The 13,710-nt window shown below is 39.4% G+C and overlaps 1 protein-coding gene across 1 annotated transcript in view; it reads left to right on the forward strand.

Moving 5' to 3' along the window:
- KCNH8 (potassium voltage-gated channel subfamily H member 8) overlaps positions 1-13,710 on the forward strand; it is a 162,710-nt gene that overhangs the window by 42,347 nt on the left and 106,653 nt on the right. Inside the window, exon 2 of the mRNA XM_053410068.1 lies at positions 10,846-11,079. Coding sequence (XP_053266043.1) covers positions 10,846-11,079 — 234 coding nt within the window. The remainder of the gene's footprint in view (positions 1-10,845; positions 11,080-13,710) is intronic.

Consider the following 13,710-nt stretch of genomic DNA (forward strand, 5'->3'; position numbering starts at 1 on the left):
ATGTTTATGTTTTTAAATGTAAGTGGCTTGGAAACCTTTTGGGTAACAAGCAGCTAATAAGTTTAACTCATGATAATTGAGTCACTTTGGGTTGCCCTGGGCAAGATAAAGTGACTAGCAAATTTAATGAATAGTAATAATTAGACTCTTAATTTCAGGGTCATGGGTCCTAGCGCCACGTTGGGCAAAAGATTCCTGCATTGCAGTGGATTGATGAACTTTGTACAATTCTATGATTCTAATTTATATAGATAAAGGTAAAGGGTAAAGGGACCCCTGACCATTAGGTCCAGTTGTGGCCAACTCTGGGCTTGCGGCGCTCATCTCGCTTTATTGGCCGAGGGAGCCAGCGTACAGCTTCCAGGTCATGTGGCCAGCATGACTAAGCCGCTTCTGGCGAACCAGAGCAGCGCATGGAAATGCCGTTTACCTTCCCGCTGGAGTGGTACCTATTTATCTACTTGCACTCTGACGCGCTTTCAAACTGCTAGGTTGGCAGGAGCTGGGACTCAGCAACGGGAGCTCACCCCGTCGCGGGGATTCAAACCGCTGACCTTCTGATCGGCAAGTCCTAGGCTCTGTGGTTTAACCCACAGCGCCACCCGTGTCCCTTAATTTATATAGATAGATGATAGTAAATCCCATTGAATACAGTGGGAGTTATTTCTGGGCACACATGTATATACCTTCAGGAGAGAGGGTACATCTTAGCTACAGCAGCTTGTTGTTGTTGTTTTTATTATTGAAGAAGACTCTAGAGGGCAGTTCACTACTATTAAAATACTGTGCAAAACAAATTTCCTTAACTTTGCTACCATTGTTTATTATTAGAATAAATCTTGTGGATGGGAAACACTTTCTAGAAATGTGAAGACATGCAAAATAAAAACTATTATCACATTTTTATTAAATAATGTCTGAATCCTTTAGTGTAAAGGGTAGAAGCAGAAAAATTACCAACCATCCAAAATATTTCATTCAGTTTGAATCCATGCTTTTTAAAGCATGCCAATCAACAATACTACATTGGCATTTTAGCAAATAATAATCTTTCCCTAATGTTTGCAAGCCTGAGGACAGGAGTTGTAACTATTTTTGTTGAGTGCTGAGTTCAGCATGTTAAATAAATAAAGCATCCTTACAATAATAGTTATTATACGCATAATCAACATGCTGGTTCTTGAGTGTGCTGCTCTCCAACCCAACATCTGCGCTAAGAATGTGTACAGATAATTCAGATAGCAGATTCTGTGCTTTGGGGGTGGCATTTGGTCAAAAGGGAATTAAGCCCACTACAGAGCACATATTTATAAAAAGAAATATCTTCTTTTAATGCTAGTGTAACAGTGTGGTACTGTGAGGACTGCACAGCCTGTGCTGGTCCAAATCCGCTAAAAAACCACAGTATGAATATGTTGGGGGACAGGCAAGGACAAATCACTGCAAGACAGGGTATTTGTCTTTGAGAACTGGATAACCTTCAAGACTACCATCTGGATATAACCAAGGGCTGTTTTGGGGTCAGGCACAGAGGGCACGTGGTTGAGAACTCTGTCTTCTTGTTCCTAAGAAGAACAAGTAATCTTCGCCGCCTTTCTCCAGTTTGCATCAAACTACAATTGAGTGGTTGGTGCAGATGAGCAGGGGTTAATCTAATATGAAACTAATAAAGGTTAAGTTTTAAGGCCCCTAATCCTGAAAGGGTCCCAGAAGTGACTTTAGTCCACATTTTGGGGTCTTCTACACCCAATTTGAGTCACACAACTCAAATCGGTGCTCTCTCTCTGTGTGTATGTATTTCAACAATCCCAAAGTTTGAGTCAGTAGCACAGATGTTGCAAAGGTGGAATGTCACAGTAAGTTATCAGTTCAAAGAATATTTGCACCTTAGGAAATCCCAGAACATAGAAGAAAACACACCACCTAAAATGCAATGTGTATAAATTCTTCAGCTTTTTTGTGAGCAACACCTAACTGAAGTGTTCCCCGATATATTACTACTGCACTTAAGTGTTCCCCGATATATTACTACTGCACTTATGGTGTCTATCATGTGCTGAGAACAGAATGGGATTTTTCAAAGCGTCCTTTATAAAGAACAAATTTTGGTCTACCATGGCTAAAGAACGCTTAAATTCTTAATGCATATTGTCTCTAGAAAATGACATTGCAAGGAAGCTCTCACATGACGAAACTGTACATGAATATGCTGCTTGAAAAACTAGAAAAAAGAGTATTTTGAAAAATGTGCTCCTTATAGTATGTGTTCTCATAGGTGTCTAAAATAAAATATTATACTGACTGCAGTCTCTTCTATTGTTTATTTCATCATTCTATGATGCATATATTTAACATTTCCATAATTTTCATCTCCAAAAGTCAAAAATTATAAGGTATAGGATTTTTTATTCACACCTGTGACTTTGACATGTGAGATATGTGAGATGTGCAGCAATTTTAATCAAAATCTGAGGTGTGGTGATTAATTTATATATATAGATATAGATATAGATATAGATATAGATATATAGATATATATAAAATGTGGTGATCTGTTGTAGAACAAGCCCATTTAAGAAGTGGTTACCCAGATCTCATTGCTAGTTGCGAAGAGGCAATCTTGGAGAAAAGATGGGATATACAGTCGTACCTTGGATCTCAAACACCTTGGCTCCCGAACAAATTGGCTCCCGAATGATCAAAACCCAGAAGTGAGTGTTCTGGTTTTCAAATGATTTTCGGAAGCCAGACATCTGGCTGCGCTTTGGTTTCTGAACGTTTTGGAAGTCGAACGGACTTCCGGAACGGATTCCATTCAACTTTCAAGGTACGACTGTAAATGTAAAAATAAATATATTATATAAAAAATAAACTAAAGCTTGTATCAGCCCCGGTCAGCATGGCTAGTGATAAGAAATAATGAGAACTGTAGTCCAAGCAGCTAGAGGGCACCCAATGTGGGAAGGCTGAATTAAACACTGTCATCATCTCAATATTGCAGATAGCAACGAAGAGTGATTGATAATGGCTTGCCTAAGGCCACCTTAGGAGAGGCAAGATTCAAACCAAGGACTTCTTGATTTGTCAAGCAGCCACAGCACTAACTTGAATAAGATTCTCTTCTCGGAAGAACAATATTTAATGCCAGCTCTTAACAGAACACTTGACGAAGCTGATGTTACAAAAATTGGTGATTCTACCACATAAAAAGATAATTGGGCCCAATGAAAGTTTTATAATGTAAGAAAAGAGGCAGAAGAGGATTAATCAAGCCTCTTCTTGTGATGTGTGCACGAGTGACAGCCTTGTTTAGGTGTCTTGAGTGGAAAGACTTAACTAGATTAACATGAATTGTGAAGAAAGGCTTTCTGTTTCCTTTGAGCAAGTCTCAGCCTGTTCCTTTATTGCGGTGTTGACCCATTATTGATTCGCTGGATAATTACTTTGATTAAAGGCAGTGCTTCCCTACCTCATCCTGAAGAATGCTTTCTCTCTTGCTCCTGCTGTGGTCAGTTGATCTCCTCCCGATAGGACGCCCACACAGCCTTGCTTGTTCCCCTGGAAAAAAAACACACAGCAGAGAGCGAGCGATTTCTCTTCTCCACTTCCACCAAATGCCAGGTTATTGCCGAACAATGTAGGCAGCAAGAAATGTTATTTTGCTGTTGATGGGAGCCCAAGGATGTCAAATTGTTATGGGCTTGTTTGTACATTAAGGCTTAGCTTTCATTATTAGACAGTATATAACTCATGAAGGGAATTGTGGCTCCCAAGGCTCCCATTGTCTTTCTTTCATTTTGATAAAAGCTTGAAGAACCACTTGGCTTTGCCTCTTTTCCAGCTGTGGTTTCCTGCCTGTTATATTCTGTGCAGCTCAGGCAATGACCAGGGATGATGGGAGTTGCAGTTCAGCAGTACCTGGAAGGCCAAAGATTCCCCATTCTTCTGCATCATTGGGCAGCCTCTTATGATTACTCAAGGGCTCTCAACAGAGGCCTGGAATATGGGAAAGGGGGCAGCACTGGAAGGAGGAAATCACAAAAATGGGTGGAAACAACTTGTACTGCATTCCCGTCTATAATTAATTCTTCTGTGAATTCTATTATTGCATCGGATTAAACTGGAGAGAACTGCCCAGACTGGTGGCATTATTTTTATTTATTTATTTATTTACGGCTATTAGCCCATAAAATATGTACAAACATAAAAACACAGAGACATAAAGACCGATATATCCGACAACAGAGGGTGAACACCACGATGCAAGGGTGGGTAATTGAGCAAAGCCAAATGACAGCTTGGGGCCAGGAGAGCTCCAAGGGACGGTTCACAGAAAAAGAAAAACTGAAGACGAGATCCGACATGCGCTCTCATCATAACAATCCGATTAGTTTAGATGTTTTTGTTGTTTTTTGGTGGTTTTTGTGTGTGAGATAACCGCATTCAGGAATCTCGCCACCTGCAGAGTTACAGAAGGATCTGTATCCTGCAAAAGCAGTGCAGCGTGTAACTCAACAGGCCTGCCAACCAAGCGCAGTAAAGCAGGACCCAGGAATTTAGACCTGGCTATGCTATGTAGGGGACAGTTGAACATTATATGTGGAAGAGATTCAACAGTTTTCCCGTCACACACGCATAGCGGAGACACCAAACCCTTGGAAAATCTGTGGCTCAGCAGGTTCGATGGAAAGACATTGAACCTTGCACGAATAAATGCAAGTCGGTGTGGTACTGATGAAAGAGATGACATGTATGGTGGAAGGCCAAGTGGTGGGGTTATTCCGTGATACCTGGGGGAGGCATTAGAGATATAGACCTCTGCAAGATTCGTTTCTCCTAAATGTCATTTAACTAATGTAAAATATTAGTTGCTACCCTTGTAATATTAACCAAATCAAACTGAAGTCAATAGTTAATAATTATGATAATAATAATAATAATAGCCACCTCTTAGATAATACCCAACTAAATGTTACTCAGTAGACCTGTTGAAATCAATTGAGTTAGATTATGCAAGTCCATTGATTTCATTCTAATCCAATGTTTCCTAATTCTGTCTCTGATATTTCTGCTTGCAGAAATACTGATTCCCTCCCCCGAACACTTATTAGATGTGAAATACATAAGAATGATAGAATTGTACATACACCACTTTGTTCACGGGCTACAGCTGTGGAAGAAATATCTCACTTGTCCACTAAATCTTCCACTTTACTCACAATCTGCAGCTTTGAGAGAAATACTGTATTCCACTTGCTCATATCTAACAGCAATAAGAAAACATTGTCATTTGTCTGTGATTTAAAAGTGTTGATTGTTACCAATTAGCACCTATGGAATAAACATTATATTTTGCCCGAAAACAACAGCTGTAAGAAAGAAGAATAACTGCAAAAGAAATGTTGAATAACTGCATATAGCTGTAGAAGAAATGTTGCCCACAATTAACAACTTTGAGGAACCATAGCAAATTTCTGACAGCAGTGGTAAAACAAATGCCACACACTATAGTTATGAGGAAAATGTTGAACAGCTGTATGAGTGAATTGCATCTTAGTTTATAAGGAAAATTATATTATATATGTGTACTGCTCTACACTTTGCATCAATAATTAACAGCTGAAAAAGAGTTTCACAACCGCCCAACTGTTAGCAACTGTGGAACAAAATTATGTAATCAAATTAGCAGCTCTAATAGAAGTGTTGCCATTCACGAAAACAAACTGGCGTCTAAAGAAGAAAGAGAAAAACAAATGTTTTTATTCTAGGATGATTTAAGTATTAAGTGATGCTCAGAGAAGACCCATTGAAATAAATGGATGTAAATTAATTCCTGGATGTAAAGTTCAAGTGTCTCAATGGGTTCTGAGTATTATTTGTTTAATAGTGTGAGATACTGTAGTTTTCTAACTAAAATCAAGCTTCACCTGCTAGTAAATATCATGATTAACTTATTCCATAAATAGTTCAGGAAGAAACAGATTTGCACAAAAATTATGATGTTCCTAGTTAGCAATGCTATTGAGTGCATTTTTGAAACTTCACTTCCTTTGTCATATACCTCATCTATAACAGTGCTGGATGGGGATTATGGGATTTGTAGTCCAAAACATCCGGAAGGCACTAGGTTGGTGAAGGCTGGTTTATATTAAAGATTGGTAGCACCTCAGGTTAAGAACTTTACCTCAGGATGAGAACAGAAATCATGCGAAGGTGGCGCGACAGCAGCAGGAAGCCCCATTAGCTAAAGTGGTACCTCAGGTTAAGAACAGTTTTAGGTTAAGAACAGACCTCCAGAATGAATTAAGTTCTTAACCAGAGATACGACTGTAGTTTAAAAAGATTTATTTCAAATTTTATAGTCTTGCAGCTTCTAACTTATGTTCATCATAGAACCTCAGTTGTGCAGGAGATCCAGTGTACTAAAGCATTTGTCTATTTTAAAAACCTTTTAGGCCGCCTGTCATCTAGCCAAAAAATTATCTGAGGAAAACAATTTCAGAAAAAGAAGCTCAGGAAAAGGCTAGTGAAAACAAAGGGTCCTTCTGAATGCTAGTAATTACTGGAGAAATGTTGGAGGGTATGGAATAGGATGTTCCTATTTTCATTGGAGAAATGTTGGAGAAAAGCCTCTCACCCACATATGCTTTTTAGAATAACTGATCTCAAAAGCTGGCACATAAGAAAATCCTTCATTGCTGATTTTGGAGGCAGACTTGTATGAGTGACAGTAATTAGTACCCTTAATGTCTTCCAAAGTGCCTTTCCAAGTACCGTATTTTTCCGTGTATAAGACGCCCCCATGTATAAGATGACTCCTATTTTTTTAAACCCAAAATTAAGAAATTAAGTTGTTTAGTTTTTGGGGTGTATGGGGGAAGTCACTTCTGCCAATTACTCGCCTACCTGCCCGCCACTGCCAATCGCACACCTTGCAGCAGCCACCAATCGCCTGCTTGCTGCCACCAACAGCCCACCCACCCACTTGCCGCAGCCGCCAATCGCCTGCCCGCCTTGCCACATCCCCCAATTGCCTGCCCAATTGCCACAGCCAATCACCAGCAGGCCTTGCCGCAGCCACCTATCACCCACCCAATCGCCGCTGCCAATCTCCTGTTTGCTGCTGCCATTAATCGCACCCCCCCTGCATTCATTATCTGTGTATAAGACGACATCCAGCTTTTTTTAGCAAAAAGCATTGTCTTATACACGGAAAAATACGGTATGTCATATGTGCACACACTTATTAATAGCCATAGCACGTGGCACGGCACTGCATTGGATTCATTCGGTTTCTTAGTGAAAGTATGACAGGTAGTCTTCTTATTTAATTTTACAAATATTTATTAGGAAGATTTTCATCCTGCCCTTCCATAATATTATCATAGTGGCTTACTAAACCTAAGTCCGCTCACCTTCTATGGTGGGTGGTGTTGCGGCTGGACCATGGGCCACGTCAGTGATCCAGTTAATGGTAGGGTTGTGTGGTCTGCCTGCTTGCCATTGGCCAATGGCAACAGGTATTGGGCAGGTGTTCCCCAGGGATGGGCTTAGCTGGCCAATGAGCACCACTTGGGCCCACTTCTGGGGGGACAAATTGCAGCCTGCCCTCAATTTCTTCTCGCACAGTGCTGGCTTTTCAGCCTTCCTGCTGGAGCAGGGACTTCTCCAAAGTCTGCAATTGGGTTTGCTGGAGGCAGTGGCTGATGGGACACATACTCCTGTTCAGTTTCCTTTGCTCCATCATTAGTAGTTTTAGAACTGTGCTTGGATTAATTTGTACTGTGCATTTTAAGAGGTATATGTGTTTTTAAAAGGATGAACTTGCATGTTATTACGTTTGCATTAAGAATTGTAAACTGCTTTGTGAGGTCTTTTATGTCCTGAAAGGCAGTTTAGAAATCATGTTATAAGCCCCCCCCCCGTAACCCCTCCTAAAATAAGCCGATTTGTTGATTCAACCAGTATGGACTTATATGTGGGTTAGAGCAAGATTCTCCCCTTAAACTTTTATTTACAGTTTTTTTTGGTGTCTGTCTAATGTTATTCCTGCAATATCTGGTTTCATTGGCTGGAAAATTGTAACAAAATTTTACATAGCTAGTACAGGAATTTTATTTGCATATAAAAATATACTCCTATAAAAATATACAATTCTTTTTTATTGTTTTAAAAGACGCACCAATGATTCAAAGCAATGTTTATCACGGTTGCCTCCATCCTTTCTTTCCCATTCCAAATCCCTCTCCTAAACTGGGTTCACCTTTATCCCATATAACTTTTATTGAACGAGCAGTTAGGCCCTTAGGTATATTTCCCACAAAGATGTATAAGTTTAATTTTAGACAGTGCAATCTTCTTAGAAGAAAAGAAATTAAGCATCGTGCCAAGTAAGGCCAGATATTTTAATAAAGCAAGCCTTATATTTACATTTTCACAAGTCCTGTAGGTAGTAGTGCTTAATTACCATGAACGCTATCATTTATTTAGAGCCTACAGTGTGCTAGATGCATTAAGTATGTATTACGAATGAAATTGAAACCAAGGAAGCATAGCTCTGGAATCTATGATAGGGAAGCAGAGGCAACAGCCTAGGGAAGGCCTTAAAACAGCTGTGGGGGGAAGCAGTGGTCCTCTGGCATTGTTGGACCATAACTCACCATCCTTATCCATTGGCCATGCCAGCTGGGACTGATGGGAACTGGAGATCAATCACCTCTACCTTAAAACATGCAAAAGAGGTTGGATGTGTTTGTTTCTCCAGTTCATTCTCATTTATGCCACTTTTTAAACCTTTAAGGGGATTATAAAGTCCTTCCAGTGCCCGAACATATTGTAAAGAGGCAATCTATAAGTAAATAACATTTCTGAATTAAGTTGGTCACTTGGCACCTCATGGTCTTTAGGAAAAGGGGTAATCTTGGCCCTCCAGATGATGTTGGGTTACAAATTCCATCATTCTTGCCCATCCATGCTCACTGGGATTGATGGGAGTTGGAGTTCAACAGCAACTCTCACAGGCCCATGCCTGGTAAGGGGATGGTTGGCCCCAGCTTATTTACTAAGACATTTGAATCAGCAGCCACAATTTTGCCCATACATACAGACTTTTCTCTTTGTATCCCTTAGACAGGTCTTCCATGGCTCTAGAAGGCATTAAAATCTTTTTGCAGCTAATTAGCGTGGCCCAGAATCCCCTTTTATCTATTCGGTGTTCCTTTTCTGCTTCATGTAATTCACATTGAATTAGCTGAGAGGATGAATGACTCTGCAGTAGGTAATTGTATTTTAAACAATAAGAAACCCAGGAATAAATTAATTTGAAGGCTGCAGATGCTTTTTAGATACATGATCATTAGCTTTTATACAGAGGCAACATCATCAATTTGCATGGCAAGCATATGATTTTAATTCTTTTACTAGTAGGGGAATCTGATTTTGTTTTGACAGCAGAATCAGCACACAAAGACATAACACTGGTAATGATATTCATTTTCCATTTAGTAAAACAAAAGTGGGAGTTTGAGGAGTCAAACAATTGCTTGAACCTAGCTGGATTGCGGATGTGAGGTGAACAAATAAAATCTATTAGGAAGTGTTATGAATAATTCCAGAAACTGCTTTAATTGGATAAGGTCAAGCAAGTGAGCTCACAGGAATTGAAATATAGTAAGTCTATTAAAGTAAACTTCAGTGCTTTATTAAAATGATGGGAGCCTTATTAAAAATAAATCAGTCATGCATATTAATACCATCTTTCCCATCTACCCCATGGCCTTGTGACTTCACTTCTCTTATGCACACATACCTGAAAAAAGTCCTTTTTTTATATTTTTGCTGTTCCGTAATTTCCACTTTAGTTTGCAAGAGAGCAATTCTATATTAGTGATCAGGGGTCAACACACAACAGTGCTCATTTTAGGAGATGCAAAGTTGTGGCAAGGAGCACCCCTAAAGAAGGTACGCAAGCTATCTCTTAAACTTCTCCAGGTGAGAGAGGGTAGCAGGAAAATGTCAATTACATTGTGAAGCTTTACAAGAGGACAAAAGCGGGAAGAGGATTGCATGTACTGAAAATCTTAAAAGATACAGCATATAGGACATGGGAAGTTTCATAGGCCTAAAGAAAGATAAACAGCAGCTTACAATTATCTAACTAAATTATCCACTGCAACATAATTCAGAAACCATACGTCTCCCTTCACTGCTTATAAGACAGTCTATTTGTTTGCTGGAATTTAACAATAGCGTATCTGATTGACAGGGCCCTGTTTCTTTCAGATGTCACTGTTTATGACTGAAACTCACAACCACTAATTTAACTAAAGTCCAACTTGTAGCGTTAATGAGAAGAAAAAAGTCAATATCTTGACAGGAAAATCACTACTTGTCAATCAACCTGACATAGTTCATTGTGTATGTAACATCGATAGAACCTACTTATGGACCTCCAGTGATACATACTTATTTGTGGAAAGATACCTTCTAATAAAAACTGAAATTAAAAGAAGTTAAATGTAATTAAATTAACATTTGGTGCTTCTGGATGGGGGTGGGGGGGAAGGAATGTTAAAACAAAACAAAAAAATCAGCTGTGGATGAATCTCTTTTTATGACTGATATAACAAATAAATAGAAACATCACAATGCAAAAAAGTCAATATCTTTATATTTTGTGGTCCAGTTGTCTCTTAGAAGTAAAACATATGATCTGATTTATATGGCTGTTTTCCACCACAATCACTTTTTATCACATGAATCAGTCTGAATTTTACACTGTACTGGGAACAATGCGATCCATTTTCTAAATGTTTTGCTTCCGTGTGTTTTTTTCCTCCCCTACAGATAGTAACTTTATCCTTGCAAACGCTCAGGTGGCTAAAGGATTCCCCATAGTTTACTGTTCCGATGGCTTCTGTGAGCTTTCTGGATTTGCACGAACGGAAGTCATGCAGAAGAGCTGCAGCTGTAAATTTTTATATGGTGCTGAAACAAATGAGCAGATGATTCTTCAAATTGAAAAGTCACTGGAAGAAAAGATAGAATTCAAAGGAGAAATCATGTTTTACAAAAAGAACGGTGAGTATTATTTCATTCATCAGACATGCTGTGAATGTAGCCATTATTCAGTGGTCATGTAACAACCACTATTTATTTTGCATATGAATGTTCAGAAGGCCACATATATGCATATGCATGAAAGTACACTCTGAAGTTGTGAAACTTATTATGAGTTTGTGTTAAATTCAGTTTAAAGTAGATTATTTTCCACATTGTCCATAATTTGGGATTGTATTCAAATACTAACCCATGATTATGGTAACATGTAGCTTGAACATGAGACAAATTCACAACGCAGCTGATTCAATCTGTATTTCACAACTTGATTGTGTACCATTTGAAATTGTCAGCTGAGCTTGGGAGAACTCTCACTGAAAAATATTGTACTGGAGGTGGGATGATGCTTGATGGTGCTTGATCTGTGAGGTTCTTTTCAAAAATGATAATTATCATTTCAGACACAGAGTTATGAAAACGCATGTTTGAACTGACCTTTGACACCCGTGGCAAAATATACTGAGGTGTGCTACATGCCTACACCGAAATAAATAGGTGTTGGATAGCTCTGAACTTTGTGCGATAAGTCTTCAACCTGCCTGCACTTTAAAGCAAGGTGAAGAACCGCGGGGGGGGGGAATTACTTCTTGCTCTTAAAAGATCTGATTACAGAGCCCACAACAAGCAAGTCTTCAGAGCTAATGAACTGCAGGCAACACCACATCTAGCAACAGGAATGCTTTATTTTTAAAATTGTAGTTGTCTCTGAAATTTCAAAAGTCAATTTGGAAGTTCTTGTTTGAAATAGTGGGGATTTTTTGAGGAATTTCAACAGAAGCAAAAGGAGTTTCAATAAGGCTATAAAAATTCCTGAAGGTGGTTTCACATGTCTATACTAATGACACATAGCAAATGTTAATTGAACACATTATTTGGGATATTTCGATGAGGAAATGTGTCATTGTCCCTTGAGGAAGCAAGCTAGACATGTGAGGCTGATGGATAACAAAAAGGAGGAAGAGACTCTGTTCTTGTTCCTGGTTTCCACGTGAAAAGGAGATAAAAAGAGGGTAGCAGCAATAAGCAGGGAAAAGAGGAATCAACTTCTTTGCTGTAGAAATATATTTCAGCTCAGAACACAGCTCTTATTTGGAGAAGAGAAAAAAAAGTATGTTCTGGAAACGTTTCCCCAAGTTTTATACTGATGGAATTCTTTTAATTCTGCTGGTGCTGGGAAAAGGGGATGGGTTGACAATTTTCACTGATTCCTCCTTTCTGCATGCCTGTGTGCCCTACTCTGGCAGTTTGTGGGACCCTTCAAAACAGAAGGTGGCCCTGAGGGACATGGAGGAATCAGGAACTGGTAAAAATCACTTCCTTATCTCCTTTCTCCAACAGGAAGCCTCCATTGGTTCCAGTTCCCTGTGTGAATGGATAGAGGCGTTCTGGAGGCCTTTTGTTTGCACAGGAGGAAATCTGACTCCAAATTCATACACACCAAAGAGAGAAACAACACTGTGTTTATGATACTAGAGAATCATCTCTCTCTCTCTCTCTCTCTTCACACACCCACACCCACACCATAAAGGGAAAGGCATGAAGTTTAGTGAAGTTACCAGGACATTAATGGAGTATACCTTTATAATGTAGCATTGCAGGGATGCTTCATGAAAATTCAGCAGAATCATGCCCTTTGACAGCATTCGCATTTGAAGGAAGACGTGCCACTGCGTCTCTAAACCATATTCCTGGAAAACTGATGCAAGAAAGATAATATGTAGAGATAAATAATTTACAAATACCGCCTGAATATGAGCAATCCTCTTGCACCAGTAGTTTCAGAGCCATTATGCATGTCAATGACTAAGCATTACAATATGGAAGGGTAGACAATCACTACTATAACACAACTCTCTGTTCATTTCGGTGGGGGCTGGCCAGCGAACTAGGCTATACAGCCACAGGAGAGCTTGGTGAACGGAGGAAGCAATGCAGTAACGTGTTTACTTAAGCATTTCTCAAGTTTTCCAGTTCAAAAAGGGGAGAATTCACTGTGTGTCCAGAGTTTTTGAAATGGGGGAAAAAACCCCAGAAAGACCTAGTGCTTAGCCTTTATACATTCACCCACCAGTTTCAGCAGGTTAACAGGAACTCTGTTACTCAGTTGTATACTTCCTGATTGTTGCAAAGTATCAAGTGGGTCTTTCTGCGTTCCATTTTTAGATGGAAGGATAGCATTTGTACACAGGTTGAAAACAAGAAATGGTTCAACATGGAAGAACTAATTTCGCTGAACAAACACAGCCTCTTCTTCCTTTCAGCTATAAATTTGCTGTTGATGATGCAAAACGAAAAGAACCAAAGTTGTTTGTTAATGACATGGAGAAATAGAGATTAGAAGCGGGAAAGGGGTACGACCTTTGGAATCTGCTTCCCAGGTTGTTTCATGGTACAGTCAGAGTGTTTGGAGTCAGATTTTCCTAATGATACAGACATACTGATCTCCTTTTAATATGCATTTCTTGCAGGTAGCATGCTTGGGGCAGAAGTGTCATTAAAATCAAGGTGATAGGATAGCTTTCCAGTATTGCTCTTACCTGGCAAAGAAGCAAATGAACTGGGGGAGAGAACTATTATTTACCTTTGTTGTGT

Source organism: Podarcis raffonei, chromosome 12, assembly GCF_027172205.1.
Source record: "Podarcis raffonei isolate rPodRaf1 chromosome 12, rPodRaf1.pri, whole genome shotgun sequence".
Classification (NCBI taxonomy): Eukaryota; Metazoa; Chordata; class Lepidosauria; order Squamata; family Lacertidae; genus Podarcis; species Podarcis raffonei.